At 40.5% G+C, this 24,182-nt stretch overlaps 1 protein-coding gene and 1 long non-coding RNA gene across 6 annotated transcripts in view; one reads left to right on the top strand and one right to left on the bottom strand.

Moving 5' to 3' along the window:
- The window catches only part of LOC309633179, a 32,918-nt gene extending 24,927 nt beyond the window's left edge, over positions 1-7,991 (bottom strand). The window contains exons 1-4 of one of the 3 annotated variants that reach the window (XR_014247360.1): positions 7,740-7,990; positions 6,921-7,024; positions 5,507-5,708; positions 1,893-4,577 (exon numbers count right to left, since the gene is read on the bottom strand). This is a non-coding gene — a long non-coding RNA (uncharacterized lncRNA). Of the gene's footprint in view, positions 1-1,892; positions 4,578-5,506; positions 5,709-6,920; positions 7,025-7,739 lie in introns of those variants that run through there. The other 2 variants (XR_014247358.1, XR_014247359.1) reach the window with 2 other exon arrangements.
- Positions 7,992-8,020: 29 nt separating this feature from the next.
- ADAMTSL1 (ADAMTS like 1) overlaps positions 8,021-24,182 on the top strand; it is a 470,823-nt gene continuing 454,661 nt past the window's right edge. For 2 of the 3 annotated variants that reach the window (XM_082401580.1, XM_082401578.1), the window contains exon 1: positions 8,021-8,215. In XM_082401580.1, coding sequence (XP_082257706.1) covers positions 8,153-8,215 — 63 coding nt within the window. In that variant the 5' untranslated portion in view covers positions 8,021-8,152. The remainder of the gene's footprint in view (positions 8,216-24,182) is intronic. The other variant, XM_082401579.1, reaches the window with a different exon arrangement.

Below are 24,182 nucleotides of genomic sequence, written 5' to 3'. Positions count from 1 at the left end.
AAGACATGTAACCAAACACCAAAACCCATAACTAGGACTGTGTGACCATTTTGATTAGAATGTACCTCTCTAGAGCAGACCATAACAAAACCTGCATAGTCGTGTGCCTTGGACCTTGCTGCTTCTTTATTTTGTACATCCTAGATGTGCCCCCACTGGCATTACTCCTCATAGTATTGTCAAGTGACATGTAGCGAATTTCCCTCCTTCACTCTCTGGCCTTAAATGCAAACATACCTCCAGGCTAGGACTTGTGTCCCTTCCAGCTGCTCCCAAAGGCTTCTGTGATTGGCTTCCACTCTACAATCATGTCTAAGGAGGGGGGTTTTCCCCTTTAGCCTTGGAACCCTGTACTTTCCATAACTACTAGTTTCTGTGCTGGGAAACCAAGATTGGATTGTAACTTCTAGGAAATGCACATGTGAAAAAGATAAATCTCTGAATTCTTTTACCTGCTTCTGCCAATCACACCTCTTATTTTCCCCTCAGGACACCTGCATTTCAGTCATGTTTTCATTGTTGTTGGCTTGTATTCAGTTCTTTATGTTATCCTTTTTTTTTTCTCCTTTGGCCATGCTTACCAAGTTCCATATTCCTCATGAAAGTCTTCCAAAGAAAGGCCTACCACATTTTCAAGTAGGAAAGATAAAACATCCAGTTTTACCCACAAACCTCATGTCCTTTTCAGAAACTTAAAAAATAAAGTGTATTATAAATTATTTTCAGTTAGAGGCTCTTTTTTTGTATTTCACTATGTGACAGTTTTGGATATTTCTCTGACAGTATTTATCATTGTGATAGGAGATAATCTTTGTAACTTAACAGAGAAACCATGCATCTAGCTGGTGTCAGCAAATAGCACAATGATCTATTTTATTTTAGAGGAAGAGTTCTATGATTTTCCATAGTTTAACTGCTGTTCTGAAATTCAAATTTTATTTCAAATGTCATCTACATTTTCCCTTAGATTTTAGAGACTATATTTTCTTTTCTTTTGTAATTCTGCTCGCTTTTCTTCCTCTTGTTTTTCTTTTTTCCTGCTACCGTATCTGTAGACATAGCATATGTTAATTAATGCCTGCATGAATTTAACAAATATTTATCTAATGCCCATTATGTACAAGGCTTTGTGGAGGAGCTGGCATTGTCTACACCTTAAAGAATGAAAAGGATTTTTAGAGAAGCAGAGGTGGGAGGAAGGATCTTCCAGGCAGAAGGGACAAGATGAACAAATACACAGAAGTGGGGGGATTTGGAGTATTGGAGTCAATCAGGTATTTCAATTGGGCTGGAGCAGGACTTTCTATTATCCTGGGACGGGAAGCGGATCAGGGAGGTCCTTGAATGCCAGGCTGAGGAATTTGGCTTTTGCATTTTAATCCTGCTCTCTCTATATTGTCTGTAAATCTGTTCACACCCCTTCACCTATTGTCTGGCTCTGGGATAATTATTTTATCTGTAGAGGATGATGTCATGGAAATAGTGCTGAACTAAGAATCAAGGGCCTTGGATTTATATATTACACTTGGGTTTAATATGTGACTGTTACAACCATAATTCAAACCTTGAAGATTAAACTGGTGTCTCTCTGTGTCAAAAAGGCTATGAAAGACAGTTTGTTGCCAGAATTCTCTATTTATCATGCCTTGCACACAGTAGGTGCTTAATAAGTGTTTTGTTGACTCTACTTCAATAACAAGTCTCTAAGATCCATGATGTAACCCCAGCAATGTAGAAAAAGGAAGAACGAGAACCACCAGTTTGAAGGTGATGAATAATTCTATCCTCCCAGTGCAGTTCAGTGCTCTATTAATCAGTTTGCTTGCTTGTTTGTTTATTTGTTTTTTTCCAGGGAAGAGGGTATCCTAGAATTAGAATCTAAATTATGATAATGATTTTATCCCAGAATTTTATTAGAATTTTCAAGCACATAGAATAGTTGAAACACATGTACAATGGACACTCACATAGCCACCGCCTAACTTGGTAAAGATTTATCGATCTCTTATTTAGTACCAAACTCTGAGCCAGACTCTGCAAACCCCTCGCTCCACCGCCCACAACAGCCCTGCAGTCCTGAACAGTAGTCTCCTCATTTAACAGCTTAAAACAAAAACCAAACAAGCAAAAGAGTGGGTTCAGGGACTTTCAGCAATTTATTTCCTTAGAGCCCTGCTGGTGGTAACTAGGACAGCTGGGACCGTCTGGCTTCAAAATCTGGGTTCTTTCCCCTCCACCAAGCAGCCACCAGAGTTCTTCTCTGCTGCTGGCCAGGCTCACAGATTCTAACCAAGTCCCTACAGTGTGAGCAGCCCTGAATTCAGCCTTGTAGACAATAGGAAGAGATGTAAGCAGAGGCTCCTAGTGCTTCAGGAAGCGAGAGATGAGTCAAATCAAATTTTAAATTTTGTTGCACGCCTTCCATATGTAACATGCAGTGCTAGACACTTTGTAGGGGGAGATCCCTGAGTATGGGATCTGAGACTATGGGACAAAGAATTTAAAAAACGTATCTTTACCCTATAAGCAGCCTAAAATAGTGGGTCGGCGTGAGTCAAGCATGGGTCTCATATGTCCCTGCTTTCTCTCTGTTTACTCTGTTCTCTTCACTTGCACAGGCTTTCCCTTTTTCTTTGCAACCCTAAAAGTCTCCATAGATCTCAAGGTCTTTTTCAATTTCCATTTTTTCCATCTGGATTCTTACTCCTCACTGAGTCCTCAGACCAGCAATGACCTCTCCCTTCTCTGAACTCCTGTGGCCCTTTGCTCTACAAAGAGGCAGTGCTGTCTAGTGGTTATGAACACAGATGACCTGGGTTCAGATCTTGGGCCTTCCCCTCTCTGGGTATATGATCTTGACAAGTAATTTAATTCCCCACGCCTCAGTTTTCTCCTCTGTTAAAGAATCGGTCAAGGTTTCCGTAAAGAGAACAGAATTTACTCTTGCTAATTTAAGCAGAAAGTGTTATAAGGTATTAGTTAACTCACAGAAAATTGGAATTGTCAGTGAAAAAGACTAGTTTGAGCTTTCTGAAGATTCTCGTGCTACTGTGCAGTTGAACATTACCAAAGGAGCTGCTGCCGCTTCCATAGCCAGGAAGTCACCTGCTTAGTGGAAATGCAAGAGCTGCATAGCCACACACCCACTTCTCTGATGCAGCTAAAAAACTGCATGTCCCAGGCCTGCCTCTTGACACCCACAAAAGTAATGACTATTAGCATGGTTGCAGGCAAGCCACATTGCTCTGTAGCCATTTTTACAAGTACAGAGAGCAAAGTGCGGTCTCTGCCTCACTTCCGCCTTCCAAATCTTAATGGGAGTGCTTCCGAGTGGCCAAATCTAAGTTGCATCCATATACTCTGGTTTCTCCTCAAATCGTATAGATGCTTTGCCTTTTAAAAAAAAATTGCACCCAGTATGCTAGCTGCAAAGGAGTCTGGGGAATGTAGTTTCTAGGTTTCAGGCCTCTGTGTTTCAAGAAGGCACTGGGTGATGAATGTTGACAGCTAATCTACCAGAAATAACATCCATATGAGGATAATGTATACCTATTCATAGGGTTGTTGTGAGGATTACATGAAATAATAAATAGAAAGTACCTAGAACAGTGCCTGGCATGTGGGAGACTCTCAATAAATGTAGCTGTTTTCGTCAACTTCTCAGAGAGTTGTCCAGAGGACAGTCAAACTACCTTAGATAGAGCTCCAATTTCCCACCTGCTAATAAGTAACTAGGATGAACCCACTTATCAAGAAGGGCACCAGTTTCCTCATCTATAAATTGAGGATAGTAATCCTTTTCTACCTGATAGAGTTTCTGTTTATATCACGTTAGGTCACCTGTGAAAGATGATTTGAAAATGGTAACGAATGCTCCAGTTGCTTGGGTGTTGAAGGACTATTAGGTGAATCGTACAGACTCCTGCTCAAATTCCAGCTCTGCCCCTGAGACTAGCAGTCGGCTTCCAGTAGCTTGATCTCATTCAGCCTCACTCTGTTTCTTCTCTCTTTAATTTTCAGAATTAGCCAGGGGAAATCAAACCACTTCCACACATGCCCGTGAGGATAGTTAAGACTTGGGCGCTGCCATAGCCACCTCCTTCAAGAGGGGAGATGAGGCCCTAACCAGCTCGCCATCACTTCCCACCCCTGAGTTCTTTCCAGAAGACCCTCTGCCCTGTCTTGACAACAGTCACTGCAACTAGAGGGCCAAGCGAGAAGGCCCAGCCTCAGGAAGAGACAGGTGGCTCCGGAGTGAACCCTGTAAGGCAGTCTCCCCGGGGAGAGAAATTCCGAGAGTTGAGCTCACTCTTTCCTGCCATAAAGCACACTGAATGTTAACAGCTTGCTCCTGTCCGAGCTGGTGTTTTTTAAATTAAGTATTGTTAAATCCATACCATTTGGAATGATGCTTCAGACAGCTCTGATACTCTCTCTCTTGCTTCTGCTTTCATTTCACCTAATATATTGTGCAGGGGGGCCGTAACCAGTATTACAGCAGCTGGGGCAGCCACCACTGCTGCTGCGGCGGCAGCTGCTGGTACTCAGACACTGGCAGACGGCTTTCGTTTAGATACCTGGAGAGGGAAAAAGGAACGTGGCCAACGCCCTGCTCAGATGCCCTAAGAGGCCCTTCCCAGGCTGCTGCTAGTATGGGTCTCAATTACCTAGGCTTTTATGTTATTTTTCCTTGGCACTGAAAAACGGTTTTAGAAACGACAAAGATGGGAGACAAAGGAGTTGTAGACTAAAATAAGACACTTTCCATTGTCGGGTAACATATGCCCACCCTAAAACCTGGGTAGCCTGCCTTCTGTTCTTTTGCCTTTACTGTAAACGTCCCCCTCCAACCAGTAGGACACCACTGTCAACATCTGCATACACACACACACGTATACACATACATACCTACACGTACATACATATATACATATATATTTACATATATGTGTATGAGATGAAAGTGATTTAGAGTCAGAAGACCCTCTTCAAAGGCCATCCAAGGTAAGTCACTTAACTTTTCTGAGCCTCAGTTTCCAAATATAGAAAATTGGGGGGCTTCCCTGGTGGCGCAGTGGTTGGGAGTCTGCCTGCCAATGCGGGGGACGCGGGTTCGGGCCCTGGTCTGGGAGGATCCCGCGTGCCGCGGAGCGACTGGGCCCGTGAGCCACAACTACTGAGCCTGCGCGTCTGGAGCCTGTGCTCCGCGGCCAGAGAGGCCGCGATGGTGAGAGGCCCGCGCGCCGCGATGGGGAGTGGCCCCCGCTTGCCGCAGCTGGAGGGAGCCCTCGCACAGAAACGAAGACCCAACACAGCCAAAAATAAATATAAATCAATAAATTAAAAAAAAAAAAAAAAAGAAAGAAAATTGGGTGAGTACTTAACCAACTTCGCAAGTAGTCAGAAAAGTCAAATGAGATTGTGGGTATAAAATCATTTTGTAAACTTTAAGGAGAGTGCATAAACTTTGGAAATTTGTCAGAATTAGCTCATCCCCCAAACTTACCCCAGTCACCATAACACAACTTGATTTTGTTCTTCTTTTTCTGAAATTACAGTCAGCAGGGAGTTTGCACTGCAGTGTGTAATGCTTGACTGTACAGTTGCTTTTCCTCATTTCTCTGGAAGGGAAACGCTACTCACAAAGGGACCAGAAGCTTGACACATTGTGGCGGGCATCCTCTGAGCATTCAACATATGGCTGAGGGCTTGAATTAAAAATATACTATTCAGTGACTTCATTAAGGTGACTGTCTTGCTGGATATTGACATGTTCATCAAACCTCCAAGGCAGAAACCTCTGACTCAAAATATCTAGCCAGTGTTTATTTCCAAAGCAGGAAGGAATCTAGACTAGCACAGAAGTGGCTACCGATTATTCTCTGACCATGGCAATTTGCTATCTATTCTGCTACAAATGGTACTGTATCATAGTCATTCTTGCTACCCTTCCTTTTCCCACCACCTGTTCTTCCCTTTGGATCCTCCTGATGAATGATGTTTATGTGTGAAGAGGGAGGAAGTGGTATTAGATAAAATATTCCATTTTTTAGAACGAGTTGAAACTCTTTAGCCAATGACACTGATAGAAGAAGAAAACCCGTAGCAGAAAGTTCCATTGTGTAAAAGAGAGATATATAACACAGCTTATGAGTGAAAGTTTATTTGAATCAAGCCATTTTTAATATGATGAGGATTTCAGATAATGCCAGTCAAGCATTTTTACATCTCCTCATGAATACTCTTTAGCTTGTGAGCATTAGCTAGTTTTTGAGAGATTTGTAAAACGAATCTTTCTGAATGGGAAAAGCATACTTCAAGAAAAGGACCTCTTTGTTGTGGATTTGTACTATCCATCTTTCTAGGTGGGGGAAAAGGTGGATCCTTATATGCCCTGACTTTCCTAATAGGTTGAAAATGGGATTTTTAAAGCTCTTCTGTCTTTCATTGATATTCCATATGAAGTACGTAACCTGAAGTTGAACAACCTGCTTTTCTCCACCTTTTTGAAAAGCAGCACTGCAGGTATGTATAGAAGCAGACCTGCCTGTATTCACATGCCTGTTATGGCTTGATCAGGTTTTCCATATTTGAGCGTTTCATGCCTCTTGTCAGTATTTTTTTTTTTTACCAATGGAAGGAAAGAACCTTAATTCTAAATGTCTTCTACCTTCACCCTGTATATTTCTGGGCTATCAGGAGATCTACAAAGGAAGAATTTCCTGGTGACACCCCTATGGAAATGTAAGGCCAAGTTTGCTATTTCATTCTTTCAAAAATTCAATGATTTCCTTAACAGATAAGGTGAAAGGCATCCTTGTTTGACACTTGATGCTTTTCTAAAACTATAATAAAATCCCCCTCTATTAGAATTCAATCTTGCTTGCTGGTGGTTTAACCAGACTCAGAAGCTTCCTGACCTTCTCTTTGCTGTTGCTGGCCTGGCCCCGTCATCATTTCGCTGGTCATCAGTACTTCTTCCAGGGCTGGAGTGGATGGGGACGGTCATCTCCTCGTCCAACCTCTTGCAACAGTAGAAGGAAAAGGAGGTAAAACTCCCTCCAGCCTTTTCTGCTATATTATAGCAGCTCTGATAAAGGACGTGGATAAGGAGGAGGCTGAAACTGTTGGTTAAAAGGTTTAGGGATTAACTGAGGATTTAATTCACCCTTTCTTTCCCTCCTTCTGCTAAAGCCGATAGTTGAGAGTTGGCACTGTGTCAAGACCAGGCTGTTCCTCAACCCCGAATTTCAGCCCCATACATCTCAAGAGTCTTTGCTAAGGGCTTCTTTTTAAACAGGGGATCTAAGTTTCTAATTGTGCCTTGAGCTTTAGTAAACCTGGGCTATTTTAAATTGTCACTTTACAAAGAAGCAACCTGCTTTTTTTCTTCTCCTTCAAATCAAGTCATTACTACACAAAGTAACTTATGCCTCTATTTAGGCTTAGTGAGGAACTTTCAGAATTTTATACAGTCTCCCTTTTCTAAGTGAAGGGGGAAAATAAAGAGGAACTTTATGGAAGAGGCATAAAGCAGTTGTACAGAACACGTTTAAAGGGCACATTAAGTCAGTTTTTGTCTGTGATTCTTTCCCTTTATGGCATATGTTATATATTGACAGGGATTAAGTTTCTCTCCTGAATGGAACAATACAGAGTCACAGGGAGCTACTGTACTTTACAAAGCAACAGGCACCAGCACAAGCAAACGGCAAATAGAAATGTATCTCACAAAGAACTAACCAGGTTAGTTAACCGCACAGGGCTCTGCTTCATCTTTTGCAATTCTGCATCGTTTGCATTTCTCTTCTGGTTCTGCTGCGCGCTCCTCCGCTCTCGTTTCTTTTTCGTCCTTTCCTCCCTTTCTCGCTCGCACTGTTACACTTTCTCTGTCCCCCTGGCTTTGTTATTCAGCATGTCTGATTAGCAGGAGCCTGATTGGCTGGCTGCCGGCTCCGAGAGAGATTCCATTCAGCTTACCCCCCACCCATCCACCCACCCACCCACCCCTCAGTCAGGAAATGTGAGCGGGGCTGATGGAAGCTGATAGGCAGGACCGGAGTGTTAGCACCAGTACTGGATGTGACAGCAGGCAGAGGAGCACTTAGCAGCTTATTCAGTGTCCGATTCGGATTCCGGCAAGGATCCAAGCATGGAATGCTGCCGTCGGGCAACTCCTGGCACACCGCTCCTCTTTCTGGCTTTCCTGCTCCTGGTAAATGCCTTTTCATTTCAATACATCGCTATGGCCATTTAGTCTGGGTGCTGTTGTGGTGGTGTGTACGTGTGTGTATGTGAGTGTGGGTGCCTGTGTGTATCTTTCTCTTCAAACGCCAGGTAAAATAATTTACATGATTAAAAAAAAAAAAAAAAAAAAGCTTCTTGCAGAATTTTAACCCTAACTTCCTAAGCAAAATAAAGTCTGCAAGACTTTGTGGGATTAGTTAGAGGTAACTAGGAATACTGAGACATACGGAGACATGAACTTTGGGACATACTGCATGGAGTTTGTGAGCTGAGGGCTGTATAAACGGTGGTGTGCATGCTTGGAATTTAGGTAACAGATGTCCTGAAATCAAACTCACTCACTGAAGTGTTCCTGGAATACTTTTGAAGGATGGGCTGTGAGGGGCTTTCCCCCACTACCTTTTATGAGTCCTCCTTCCTCTGTGCACATGTGCTAGGGAAACAGGTAAAAGAGGGAATGAAAGCCTCTCTGTGGCCAACCCAGATTATAGCTCATAATTACGGCAAGTCATCTGCGGATACAAGTTAATGCTAGTATTTATGAATTGAGGATTATGGTCTTTGATCTCAGATCTGCTTTTGAAGAAGAAGAAAATGCTGACTTTTTGTGCAGCTTCTTTCCACAGTCACAGTGATAAGATGCTCTGCTCTGGAACGTCAGCACACACTGCATTTTTGACTCGAAGTAAATGTTCCGTTGTGACTCATACTTGGTTTTATGGGCAGAAAATGAACCTTTACTGTCCAAAAAAAATCTACACTCAAAATATTAATAGCAATGCACATTTTTTTAAAACCAGAGTGTTCTGGGCAGGCAGCTTCGTAAACCTCATCTGCAAGTTTGATTCCAGAATGTGCACACACTGAGTCCAAACAAACGTGCTTGTAGCTCTCCCTGTCGCATTTATGGAGAGCCAGGCCTTCCTCAGAAGGTAACCAGGCAAGAAGGGAAAAAGGGAAAAATGCAATGCATGTATAGGTTGCATTGATTTGTCGAAGATGAAGGGATGTTTGTTCTGATTAGACTCTGACAAATTTGATCTGCACTATCATTTTGAAGAAGGGGAGCAAGCTATTTAAGCACAAATTTTAAAACTCCAGGAAGGCTCATCATCAGAGAGTGATTAAATATGTTAACAATTCCACTTCTGATTTGCATCATTGTAGCCAAGAAGTCATAAAGCTGCATTGCAAAAGCTGTATATATAGAAGTATATTTTCAAGTTCTCATAGAAATTTAAATGCAAACTGAACTTTAGGCATGAATGGACTGTACGTTTTTAGCTGTTCTGAAGAATATAAAAAGCAGAACGTTTAGGTGTGCTTTATGACTAGTGGGGCAAGCAATTTATGAAAGGTGTCTCATTTTTTCCATATGGGACGTGTTACTTATATACACGCCATTGGTTTGCCTCGTCTTTCCCTCTTTGTATTTTTTTAAATGCAGGGGTTATTTTCGCATTTAATTACATCATGAAGCAAATTACCAGCACACAGTACTTTTTTGGTATCTTCATAAAGAAGTATGATCTCATTATACTTTGGAAAAACTTGCCCATTCAGGAATAGATTGTTTTGCTACCCACTTGGTAAATTACATTATATTTCTCTTTGATATCTTGAATATTCATATATGTGTTTGAACATATAATGACGCTTATATGGATAAAAAGGAGTGTTTGCTTATTTCCGATTTGAAACATAAAACATTTTGTTTAAATTACAATAATTGTATTCTGAGGATAAAAGGAAATAAGACCCAGGTTTGCTTTATACCTGTATTTAAATGAATTTGGATTCTGAGAGTTAGGCTAGGAAAGAAAGAACTGCCCGGTGAGTGCCAAGATACATCCCTGTGCAGAGTAATAACAGCATTAGTAGTACCTGCCATGTATTGTGTGTCTGAATGTGCCAAACACGAGACCAGTTGTTTGCAAAGCATTACAGTGAATCCTCACGATAACCTTGCAAATAAGGCATCTTTAAACCCATTCTACAGATAAGGAAATAATCTTATATTTGAACTCAAAGGTGAAATAATGGAGAGAAAATAACTTGTTTGCTTTGTACTGTGGTTGTAAAATGTTTAGCCGTGATGGAAGCAATGACACAGGTTGGTCTGTAGTCTTTGTTGGAGGTATTTAGGCTTTTTGCCTCATCTTGGCCAATAAAGATGTGTGCAACATTAAGGGCACTTGTCACACTTGCTCATTCACTGTCCCATTTAGCTTTTGAGCCAAAAGTAAATTATTGGCCCAAGAGAAAGTGACCTCTAGCCTGATCAGTAGTTGACTTAGAACCAGAAGTGTGACATTTTCAGCTCAACCTTTTGTCTGGATCAGGAAATTGAACTGGGTGGCTTGTTTTTCCTATAATTGTTTTATACATTATAAGAGTCTGTCTACTCTTAGAATTAATTTAAGCAATTTTTAAAGATTCCTTTTTTTACTTACTTGGAAAACAACCTGTTTGTTTAGTGGCAAAGCCCAGTTTCTACTTCAAAACAGCCTTCATATCACTGATAGCAGAATCGTCTGTATCATGACTTGGTTCTTGAGTGTATACAAATATTGTATGCTGTTCACCCTCAGTTTTACCAAGACCCTTTCCCACTGGAGCATTATTCCTGAGACAATGAAGTCCCTGTGTCTTTTATATCTATTTTTGGTCACCACCCACATTTTCATGCAAAGCTCAAACATCATAGACTTCTTTTTTTACTCTGGACACAGTAGGACAGTAGTGCTGAGCAAGAGATTTTATTCTGATATTCAGGTCAAAGTAAGCCACATAACCCAACCTTCCCCATCTCCCCACCCTGCTCCCCTTTTCCCTTCTCCCTCCTTTGTCCCAATTGTTTAGCTCAAAAGGAATGTGGCAAAAACCATGACCGGCCATTGACATATGTGTCCATCCAAATTGAAGTCAAATCACTTCTTGTCAGAAAAGCATTTAATCAAATCTGCATTTGCTTTTTGTTTCTTTTAAGTGGTTTTAAGCTGTTTCGCCTGCTATTGTGGCAGTTGCAAGGGTAACACTCAGAATTATAATAAAGTACATGTGTTTTTCTGTTGAATTTCTTTTTCTTCTCTGCACTAATTTATACATGGAAACTAGTCAAACACAATAGCCCATTCCCTTTGGTCGCTCTGGCACTCTCCTCCACTATTATCTAAGTGGATCTATCTTGGATGGCGAGAAGCACCATTAGCTTGTGGAATGAATGTTAAATTCCTTACTTACAGCAGACTGTGGCCTGCTCCAATAAGTGTGTGTGTGTGTCTGTCCCTGTGCATGCACAAACACCTTTCTATAACTGTTTACATCTATTTCTTACTCTTATGCCTACATTGTCTTTAAGTCAAGCTTAAGGATATTTCATGTAAATCTGGAGAACGTAGTGAGGCATTTCTTTAAACATTATTTAACTTCATGTGTTTGTGACGTTTTTTGTCTAGACATGGTCAGCTACATTTTTGTTTTCTCCTGTTTTTAGCATTTCAGTCTGTTTCAGGATGACTTTCTGGCCCCCGTTATTATTTTCATGTGAACCAGTTCTATGGCTTCATATAAGTTGAGGGAAGTATGTCCAATAGTGGTCACTAGTGAACTACAAAAGAATCCTGTTACACCAAGCAAGTTTTTCCTTGAAAGACTCTGTGGATATATTAAAGACTTTTGAAAGAAAGAATGAATAAATAAATGTATTTGTGCATTTATAGGAGTGTTAATACATGTTGGTTCCCCTTTACCAATATGTATGAATAAAATGGAAAGCAAATCTCTAGCAGACCACATGGTAGGCTATTATTCAAACTTAGGAGTGCACAGAGTTCATTCTTAGATCTTTATAACAATGTGCAATTTTAATCAGCAAAGTGTGGTTAACCCCCGTCCTTGCTACTCCTTTTTTAACCCAGTTTGTTGGTACATTTTGCACAGGGTTTATGTTTGCATGAAACATGGTTTGGTATTTTGGTTCTCCCCTTTATTATGGCTTAATCAAAATATAATTTTAAACTCATTCAGGAAAAAATACAGAGTCCTGTGAATTTCTGCATTTCCCCCAGTACCCGGTAGAATGTGTTATATATACAGGCATCATAACTATTTGTGAACTAAATTCAGAGAGCAAAGGATGTAAAGAGACTCACATGATTCTCTAATTCTCCACATGTTCGGGGTTTTCTGACTTCATATATATATCTCGTTTTTTTGGTCAAGTGACAGCTCTGCTTTTAATTTGTCTATTTTAGGTTCCAGGTCTAATTATGTAAGTTTCATTCTACCCTCCCCTCCTTGTGCATATTCTACTGTTTCTTGTGGTCTCCTGAGTAGAGTGACCCAGAAGTGACCTCTTTGTAGCGGGAGGACCATAGTCTCTTCTTGAGTGAGAGCATTCCTTGACTCATCATGAATAACCTACTGGTGAAGCATGTTGAGATAATGACAGGAAAATGTGTCTAAATCAAGTTTGAGAGTCTTGCTGTTTTTACTAATTTTCTTCATCTAGAGAGCTGGCTTCAAACTTTGTGTTTTCACCAGAATGAGACAAGTTCATGTCATCTTCTGTCTGCATCATAAAAGCCATACCATGTGGTTGAATTTTGGCTTGATTGGCAGGACTGGCTCACGAGCGGCTTAGGACTGGCATAGCAGAGGTGATGTAAGTCCGAAAGGATCCTAAATGAAATAGGCCAGCACAGCTGGGTGGGGAACCTGCCTGCTAACTGGGTATGCTGTTGCTATCAACCCCTTCTTTCCATGAGCTCAAAAATAAATGACTAAATCTCCCCAATTCCTGAACTTCAAGATTAAAAACTACATTGAACAAAGCTTAACTCTTCTGGTTTCTTCTCCCAGGGACTTTGCTAACTGAGAGCACCCAGCATGTAGGGCAGTTAGATGTTTTCTGGCTGTGTCTAGATGTCCCAATGGTAGTAGTCTGCAGACAACAGTGACCTCTGGCTTTTTGTTTGTTGTATTTCCAGAAACTCAGTATTTATAAATCATTTTGAATAGTTTCCTATACTTGTTAATAGTCTCTCTTCCGGTCATAGAAGTATATCTTATCTCAGCCACTATTGTAACCTTTATTTGAAGAAAAACCGTAATTTTTGTTTGACTGCCCCACCCTAAATTCCACCAGTGTACAGTCAGTATTTAGTAATTGTTTGTCAGAGGCGTACATAATTCACTGTATTCTTGACAATATTTTTAAATGTAATTTCTTCAAGTTCTTGTGCTTCCTTGTATTTATTTCTCATACTGTACTTAGGTTTCTGTCTAGTCAACAAGGTTGTGGGTGACAGAAGAGGGAGTGACTTGTTTCTCCTACCTTTATCAGAATGTCTGGTCTCAGTAAATGTTGTCGAATGAATGAATAAATGGATGAATATGAATGACTTGGTAAGAAAATATAAGAAAAGGGTAAAGCACAAGTAGCAAGGGGAACGTGTGAACATCCATTTCACATGCGAAGCATTTCACCAATTCTGGTTTTAGTAAGACCAAATCAATAAGCCTAATACATTCAAAAGAGAAGGTACATATTCTGTTTTTCTTCCTCTCCACACAATGAAAAACAATTGAATGACGATCCTTTTTGCCATTGTTAATTAGAATGAATTTTGCATGTTTCATATCTTTTTTTAAATCCATTTAATTCTCAAGTATTTTTTCCTTTTACAAAATTTGTCCTCAGGAAGAAAATGATACTTATATTAGCCACAGTTTTATAAAATTGGAAAGTTTCTCATTATAGCAGAGATAATGTTGTGGATTCACCAAAAATTCATTTCTTTTTACTACTGGGCACAAAGATAAACTTTATTTCGCAGTTTTCTCTGTAATTAGTTGGTGCAGTATGATTGAGTTCTGGTCAATGGAATGTAGTTAGAAGTGATATATGGCACTTCTAGGCCTGACATCTCCCACATAATCCTCCAAGTAAACAAGAACTCTCTCTTTATACACCTTCTGGATGCAGAGAATCCAGTAAAGAACTTCAAGACTCTAGAAAATAGTCAAGCCACCAAATGGAAGGCCTCATCCCTGAATGAGCAGAGCCCCACACCGCCATGCCAGCCAGTCTCACAGAATTACATTTGTGAACATTCGTTTAACCACGAGCAAGCAATAAACCCTCGTTGTGTTAAAACACTGAGAGTTGCGGGAAGGTGTTCTTTGTCGTACTGAAAACCTTTTTAAATAACATTGCTTCACATTTAGATGAAATGAATGCTTTTAAGTAAGTACGAATACCACTTTCCATTTATTATACGAGAAAATTAAAATAAGGACATGCCATGTCACCCTAATGGTGGTTTAGTCTTTGTGGTTTCCACTTACTGTATACCTAGAGTTCTCTAAGTACTTGCAGGTATGTGGAAAAATGGGAAAATGGGTCCAAGTCCTTTTTTCAAACAAAATCCAGGAGGGGGTGGAAAAGGCAGGGCTGTGGTAAACAGTTGGAATCTCATGGAGCAGAACAGGACCACACAACCTGGCCAAGGGCACAGAACCACACAGACCCAAGGGTCTGAAAAGGATACCAAGAAGCAGAAACTGAGGCACAACACCAATGCAGCGCCAGAGATGTCAGAAAATAAAGGAGTGAACAAGTGACAGAGAGGGGAACAGACTCATACACGTGTGCGCGTGCACACACACACACACGCACAAAACTTATAAAGTAAGACACACTTCTTGAGTATATCTAGTCTCAACCATCTTTGATACATTTTTCTAGGAGGTGTCCAGGTGTCAGGAAAGAGCCCTGGTTTTAGAGTGTGGCCATCTGGGCTCTAACACTGATTCCAGCCCTATGATCGTGGCCCAGTCACATAACTCGCTGAAGCTATTGTTTCCTCATCCATGCACGATTGTCCATCTCTCCTAACTCTCCAGGATACCTTGAGAGGAAAACGCAGCATTAGATGTTGAAGTGTTTTGTCAACTTCAAAGTACTATAAAATTTCAAGTGATTTCTTTCATTCATGTGAAAATCACTTATCTATCACCAACTGTATACCCAACACAGAGCCAAGCTCCATGGAAGATAATTTAAGGCACAGTCCTTGCAGTGAGGAGCTTGGAAGGTTGTTGGACATTCTGTTGTCAATGTTTTTATTTTTTAATTTTCAAAAAACTCTTCTGTAGGGAATAGTTTTTTGATGTATATAATTACTTTCAATTACCCCACAGGATGGCTCATTTTGCTTTTCCCCTCCTGCTTAGACACTGGCAGTTTAATCCTCTCATCCATGTGTAAATGTAAATTATGGCTTCCCACAGATGATCAGTGTATTATCTTCATGGATATTATCAGTCAGTATTTGACTTCAAACATTAAATTTTTTTCCAATTTCTATAGTTAAGAATATCAATTCGTGCAGCAGAACACACTATAACAGTGTCTTAGTTAACATAAATTCTTTGGGAAAAAACTTTTCTCAAAGCAAATATTTATCATTGCGAGAATTATCATTAACTGTGTGCAACCAATATCTAGGGAGTTTTCATCTGCCCACTATCATTGGGGCATCATGATGGCAGACTTCAGTCTTACGTAGTTTCTACTCCATTGTGCTTATTTTATAATAACCAAAATCCAGGCAAAATATAAGCATATTCCATTTGGAATTATAATTCTGTAAGTGCAATTAGTATAGTAAGTTGCATCTCCCTACCTCACTAGATTTTTATCTAAAGTTCTTATTAAAATAAGTTAATTACAACAAAACCCAAAAGGCCTTGTGCATGGAAGGGGGGGATAGTTCAGAGAAAGGGAATAGCAGAGAAGTCACAAATGTGAGCATACGCCATTTATAATACTGGAGACTTAGTCCACTTCTGAAGCAAGAAATTGCAGGACTCTAATAGTTTCACCACCTGTGAATTATTTGGGTGCACCTCATAAGCGGGTTCTTTCTTCTATTTGTTTAAAGAAATAAGTGGTATGTTCGCCAATTCTACACTACATTAACTTTCACAGAGTTTCCATTTTCATTTTCATTGCTTTTTCAGATTTTTTTCCAAAGGTTCTGCCCTTCTCCAACTAAACTTTTGGGTATTTTCCCCTTCAATTTTCGTCTGGGGACTTTCTCTAAGTCAGTTCAGTCTGTTGGTATAAATGTTAGGACAATGGAGGGAAGGAGAGTGATAACCTAAGACATCCTGACATAAATTCCAAGAGCACTAAAGAAATGAGACAGGAAATTAGAGCAACCTATAATAAATTCAAACTGTCCAATAAAATAAATATACCTCACTTTGTTCCCTTAGTAAAGTATGGTAGGGTGTCTGATTTCTCAGCCCACTTTACCATTTGAAGTCTGCCAGAGTATTGTTCAAATATTGTACTTCATCAATAGAACCAGAAATGAAAAAAGGTGTTGGAAACAATAAGAACTCCTACTGTTTAGGTGCTGCAGTGAGATTTAGAAGAAAACTTTTTAGAAATAGTCTGTTTTTTTATTACAGTTATTATAACCATTTGTCATCCAGACCAGGTGCCATACACTTTTACTTTGGGGCTTGTACCTGGTCTAAGATAGCAAACATGCTTTGAAATTACTGTTACAGAGTGAGTTTAATTGACATTTGGATTCCCAGGACATAGATTTATTGTGTTTTCGAATTAAAAAGAATCTTTGAGGTAGCATAAAATGTGACCTCAGTTGACTGGGATCTCTTTGAAGGCAGAACTTTGGTTTTATTTTGTCTTAGATATCTTTATATCCCCAGCACCAGACAGAGTTTGATTTACAGAAAATGTTCAGTATAAGTTTGTTGTTTGAATAAATGAATTTATCACCTATTCCAGCCCTTTGATTTCACAGATAATTGAATTTAACATATAAATGTTTGCAAAGAGATTGGAGACATATTTGCCAGGAACACCTAGTAGGTAGGATCCAGAGCCTGGAATCTGGATCTCTTTCCTTTGAGTCCATACTCCTTTGAGAAGGAGTTCATTCTCTTTCTGTTATACTGTATGGCCCCTGAGGACCTTTGTATAAGAGTCAGCCGAGCCGGCCTTGGTAGAGAAAGGTTGAAATGTTGAAATGTCACATGCAGTGGAAACCGAGGAAGCAATGAAGCTGATGGAAAATCATCTTGAGTTAAAACTCGAGGATCATTGTTGGTTTATAAACATTGGGGTGACCTGGCAAGAAGAGGGGACTGAAGTCTATAAAGTTTATGTCTTGCCCTAGGCCTACAACATTATCAATAAGCTTCATTTCTCTTGCTTTCCATATCAATGAACAGTGTGAATGTGAAATACAAAATGGTGATGTATTTGTGAAAAAGACTTCATGGGGGACCTTGCACATAGTAGGTCTCCAAGAAGTGTTAGCTTCCTTCCCATCCCCCAGTACAAAGTAGTATATTCATTGAGAGCCTGCTGTATATCAGGCCCTGTGCAGGGTACAGGGTATACTGTGTTGAACAAAACAGACATGGTTCTAAAGATGGGTCTTTCTACATGTAACATCAGAAAGGATTTGAGATCGGGAGTGGGGAGGACAGGAATGAATTGGCCAGTACGTTCCATTGGTTTTATGTTGCTGTCATGATATTGTTTTCTTTAAACTGTATATTTAACTATTGCTGATGTAAGGGCATCTCTGCCTAAAGAAATAGACACATTAATTCATTATTTATAGTGATTCCAGAAAGAATGTGTTAGAAAAACTCTAAAACTCTGAAGATTTATATTTAAGGTCACTTCTTTGAGCTATGCCTTTTTTTTTCTTTTTTTCTTTTTTTGCTGGAATCCTCTTTTTTAGTCATGCTGAAACCAAAGCTTAATGAGTGTATTACTTGGTCTCTGTTTATTTGATACATAAACACTTGTCTTTTCCATCTTAGAAATATGCTCAAGCAGGGAAACCTTTACACCAGCCCCTCATTCAAGTGAATAAAAGACCAGTCAACAGCATATAGAGCACTAATTACAGTAGGTTTTTCCTCAAAAGGTTTAGCTTGCTCTGGGGAAACCATTTGTATGAAGGACCTTTAGAAATCTTTGAGCATCACCTGGCAAACAGTCAGCATGTTCTCAGTTCTCTGCTAGGAGGGGTTCTGATTTTCCAACACCTCTGCCATGTCCCTATGACCAGTCCTAACCTGCCTTAATCCAAGGCAGGCATTCTTACCCCTGGTAGTTTGCTAAATTTGCTAACTTTGCTAACTTCAGTTTGGTGGTGCTGGGACCCAAACCCTGTCCTTTATGTCCGTTTTAGAGTTCTAGATAATTGAAAGAAGTGGTTCCCAGATCTTGGATGTCGTAGACCATTAAAATTTCAAAAAGAAATAAGATTGTGTTTGCAGGTAGGCAGGGAGTATGGAAGACAAAGTTTCTAATGTTTTAATTTTATTAGGTAAGGACATATAAAATAAAGTTCTATCACCTAAGTTTCATAAGTGAAGTAATAATAGTTAATACTATAGAGAGTGCTTGCTTCAATGTGAGATATACTTTACATATATTAAGTTATCTGATTGTCCTAACAACCCTAGGAAGTAGTTATAATTATTTTCCCCATTTTACAGATGAGGAAACTGAGACACAGAGAGATTATATAACTTGCTTTAGGTTACTCAGCTAGTAGTGGCGGAGTGCAGCTTTGAACACAGGCAGGGTTCACTCTTGTTCCAACAATGCCATTTTGTTTCACCAGCGGTTCAAGAAATGACAGGTTATTTGAATAAGCCCAAAGTTTCAAGTATATAATTTCAGAAGAGAAACTAAACACATTTAGCTCTATGGAAAACTAACCAGGGACCTTATTGCTCTCCTTATTCTTCATATCAGTGAAAAACTTTGTTAGACTGACCTGCTCTAAGCCAGACAATTTCCCTGGGACACAGAGATGAACGAGACACAGCCCCGCCCCTGAGGACGCTCACAGATTCTAAACAAAGTTTTAAAAAGATAACACAGGGCTTCCCTGGTGGCGCAGTGGTTAAAGATCCGCCTGCCAATGCAGGGAACACGGGTTCGAGCCCTGGTCAGGGAAGATCCCACATGCCGCAGAGCAACTAAGCCCGTGCACCACAACTACTGAGCCTGTGCTCTAGAGCCCGCGAGCCACAACTACTGAAGCCCGTGAGCCACAACTACTGAAACCCGTGTGCCTAGAGCCCGTGCTCCGCAACAAGAGAAGCCACCGCAATGAGAAGCCCGCGCACTGCAATGAAGAGTAGCCGCCGCTCGCCTCAATGAGAGAAAGCCTGCGCGCAACAAGGAAGACCCAATGCAGCCAAAAATAAATAAAATAAGTAAATTTATTTTAAAAAAAAAGGTAACAGACTGAGGCTGAGTGGAGGATATAAGATGCCACAGCAGCACAAGGAAGAAAACGAGAGAAGGAATTTGGCATTTATTTGCTGCAGTGCCCCAGGCTCCGTGCTAGGCAGAGAATCACTCGGCCTCTAGGTGGGTCAAGTGAGGGTGACTTAAAAGATGGGACATTTAAAGTGAGCCTTAGGAGATCAATGGAGGTTCACCAGGTAGACAAGAGAGGGAAAGGGGGCATTAGGCAGAGGGACCTGCACGGGCAGAGGCACAGAAGAAGGAAAAAAAGTGGAGTCCGAGGAGCCGTGAGTGAATCCCAGTGGCCAGAGCATAACAGCTCCTGCAGGGCCTGGCGTGACATGCCTGGGAGCTTTGGCCCAAGTTTGTGTTTTAGAAAGACATCTGTGCTGGCCACACAGAGTGGAGAGACCCCGAGAAAGGAGGCTGGAAGGCCATTTGATTATGACACCACTGATAGCGAGAAGCCATGAAGACGGCAGCAGCCCCAGTGATGGCAAAGAGGGGGAAAGATCCACCTATACTGCTACATAGTCACTTGCAGGAAAAAGCCCTGTGGTCCTCTGGGCTCAGAGGCTCTTATAGCACCAGCTGTGTGCCCTTTAGGTCCCCCTGCTCAGCAGACAGCCTGTACCCTGGCACTGAGTAGGTGCTCAGTTGTATGCAGAAGGAATGCGCGAAGGAGTGAATCATTTTATTCAAGGCTCCCCTGTTCAATCCCTTCCCTACAGTCAGAGATTTTTTTCTTTTTTTACTAAATTATAAAAGGCCTTCTGGAGTAACAAATGTCTCAGTCTTTAAAACCTGAAGAACTTTCTGTCATTCTCTCAGGAAAGAGAGAATTCAGGCTCAACCTTTCTGAAGAGATTGCCACACTGCTGTGACTTAACCCTTTATTCACTCTCAGTGAACCTTTCCAAATACATAGAGGCTATTTCAAAGGGGCACTCCTGCACTTTTTGGAAAGTTTTATGACCTCACGTAACACAAAGGCCATCGTGGGGAGTCATTTTTGTACTTTGGGGTGATTGTTGTCCTCAGAGACGGCAGTGTTTTCCCACTTGTGGTTATTTATCTGTTTTCTCACCAGACAGTGCTTTATTCAACTCTTATTCATGTCACAGTCATGAATCTTTCCACGGGAAGCCAGCAAATATCTTTGCCCTAATTCTTGCAGCGCTCCACATTATCTAAAATAGGCTCCACATGCAGAGTTCCCTTTGAAAGCAACTGAAACTCCAGTAAAAGATGCTGCATTCAGTGTCTAAATTTAAGTTAGCTGCCCTGATGAAATAGTAATTGTGGTCTTCAGAAAAAAATCAAGCCATATCTGAAATTCATCAATTCATCATTTTGTACTAAAAGCATAATGTGACTGAAAAAAATAACCCGCAAGTTTTATTAAAGAAAGTGTGAGTTAAATGTCACATAATTATATTCTTTATATTTTTTCTTTATGAATCCAGTTGCTAAGGCATCAGATTTTTAATCAGCCATTGGAATCCTGTGGGTATATAATTTCTTCTTCTCCTAATTAGGAATAGTCTCCAATTTACTCAGCATTAGTACAGAATTGATTATAGCTTGGCCTCACCTCATAAAGTAGACTTACTTTGGAACAGCATCAAACAGGTATTTATGTTTTAAAACGTATGGTCCTTCTGACTTTCATTCTAATTTTGGACATTTACTACTTTTCCTTTCCTTCCTTCTTCCCCCAACTTGACTGCAAACAACACAGAAATCTCGTCAGACTTAGCAAAGGGGGAAAATGTGACTTTTAGTGTCTTCCTATGTGCTAGGTACTGTGCTAATTGTTTCTATAGGTCATCTCAGATAAGCCTTACCACATCCTTGTATAGATAGGAAAACGGAGTACTAAAACGTAAAAGGTGGCATGAATTCCTCTACTTTTAGTGTACACGTACTCAATTCTTATAGCAAACAAATTATATTAAAATATGCAGTACAGACTGTTTTCCCTGTTGTTGGGACTATGTTATTTGGATTGTCAGCAGGAGCCTCCCCAACTTGCTGAGTGATTTCCATGGTTTCAGAACCAAATTCATTAGCGTTCACTGCTTGTACCGTATTTCATGGATCCTAAGATACATAATTTTTCTGATTTTAGAAACTTTGATGCGTCTTATAATTGACAGCAGGTCACTGTTTAATGGGTGGCTCTTTTTTTATTCTTAATGGTACATAAAATAGTGTGACTTCAATCTGTGTCATCTTGGATTCGGTGGAATGGTGTACCAGGGTCCTTCCAGTGTCTAAATGATGGGAGCAAAGCTTGAGATTCAGTTACAGAAATAGGATTATGGACCCCCGACCCTCTCCTCCCGTTCACAATCCTCTGATGCAGATGGCTCCTGTCTTTGCTTGCCAGTCTGAGACATTGAGAGTTTGTACCTTGAGCTCAACTTACTTCTGTCCCATAAAAAGGTCAAAGTCCCCTTACCGAAGATCTCTTTTCTTCTTAATCTAAATGTACCTTCAGTTTTTTTTTACCTGTAAGCAATATAGTATAATGTGGTAGCTGCTGATCTTTGGTCAATATCAGAATCAGCTGAGCACCTATTAAAATTATGAAGGCCCAGGATGCTCTTGCTTACTTCAACGGGCCTGGGCCTCTGTGTACTTGTTTTTAGCTCTCCAGGTGATCCTGATAAACACGAGTTTGAGACTCACTGGTGTAGTTGTTGAGAGCAGGAATCCTTGAGCCCGACTGCCTGGACTCAAATCCTGGCTCCACCAGTGTAACCTTCCTATTGTTTTCTGTGTCTCAGTTTCCTTATCTGCAAAACAGGGACCAACAACAGCATCTACCTCAAAGGATTATTGTGAAATTTAATCAAATGAGCCATGCAACCTACTTAGCCCAATACCTAACACATGTAACAAGTGCCCAATAAACATCAGAAGGTTTCATTACTCCCTTCCTACAAGGCTGAAATTTTCTATCTCATTCCCAGAAACCAATCTCATCTTTTCCTGGATTCAGGGCAGCTGACAGCTTTGTTTGGTAACTCGAGTCTCCCATATAATCTCAAAGAAAAGGACTGAGAAGAAAAACTATGATTCCTTTTTAATGAGCAGGGGGAGGTCTGGTGTCTGTTGAAACCAGGGAGTATAAAACAGAATAAGGATAAAGGTAGGTTCAAAAAAGTCACACTGTGAGTTCTCTTGTAAACGCTTGCCTAATTCAGGGTTCTAACCCTCCCCTGCGTCCAAATCACTGCAGGAACTGAGAACTAAAAATGTCTGGGAAGCCTCCAGGCTCCCTCCCACAAGAGATTCAGATTCAGATGGTCTGGGGTAGGGCTCAGACATGGGCGATTTTTCTTGAGTTCCCAGGTAATTTGAGTATGCAGTCAGAGTTGATAGCCATTGATCCAACTGCATATTTAAAAGATTCTAAACACCTCTCACCTGTTAGGGGATTTGTCTCTTATTTGAAGATATTTTATAGAACCCTCTCCACCTCAAAAAAAAACAAAACAAAACTTAGGAGACCCTCTTCCCTAAAATAGAGATGCTATACCAGTTCCAGTAACTCATACAGTTGATGTGAATGCACTTTGTAAATTGTAAATACGTGTGTGTATGTGAGGGAGAGACAAAGAAAAAGAGAAAGGGAGGATTATGCTGTATAATGGGAAGATGATTTTCCTATTATGTTAGGTGGCATGCACAAAGAGACCTGGAACTCTTCCAGTTAGTAGGGTGTAGTGTAATCTGAAGTCTAATCTATCAGCCATTTGAATGCATAAATTTTTTATTCAAAAATAGGGACCATGCACATTTTGTACAAGATAGAAATTAGAACCTTTCTGAGCCTGATTTGAAGAAATAAAAAATAACAAAACAGATACTCTGAGGGTATCCAGTCTTCTGCATATACTAGTCATATAATCTTTTATTTTCTTTATTTTCTTTTTCTGGATGGCCACTGTAATAGATTAAGTATCTGGTCTTATGTTCCCCAGCTTTCCTCAAACAGCTAAGTTTAATTCCTGTCCAGATGACTGACTGACTCTTATCTCTCCTTATCCCACTTACTGAGTTAGACATAAAGAGATTCTAAAGTCCTCTTATCTGTTGGGGAAGCGGTTGTAAGGTGGATTTCTCTCTTATCCTTTTTATAGCACTCTCTATCTGCCAACCTTAGTAGTCTCTTTTTTTCTAAAATGCCCATAAACCTGCTATGCCTGCTATAGGGATATTATAAGGATCAAACAAATATGTGTAAGCACTTTGAAAACTGTAGAACTCCCATCATGCCCTGCTCAAAAGCCTTCATTGGCTTCAGCTGTCAGTCTACTTAAGGAGCAATCCCTCAGCTGGAACTCAAGGCCCTCTCCCAGACCACCATTCCAACCTTGTCTTTGGCTGTTCTGACACACGGAGAGCCATGCTGCAGGGGAACCGATCTGCCAGACTGGAAGCAGACAGAGGTACCAATTGTGTATTATACAGATGACAGTAAGAAGAATCTGATTTAGGGCGCTGGCGGCTGGAATGGAAAAGAGGGAACAGAAAGGAGGTACATCACCAAAGTAAAATATCTAGTACAGGTAATTGTTTGGGTATATGTGTGTGGATGGGC

This window comes from Balaenoptera borealis (assembly GCF_965194805.1).
Source record: "Balaenoptera borealis genome assembly, chromosome: 8".
Lineage (NCBI taxonomy): Eukaryota > Metazoa > Chordata > Mammalia > Artiodactyla > Balaenopteridae > Balaenoptera > Balaenoptera borealis.
The sequence above is the reverse complement of the archived record's forward strand: the minus strand, read 5'-3'. Positions and strand labels throughout refer to the sequence as shown.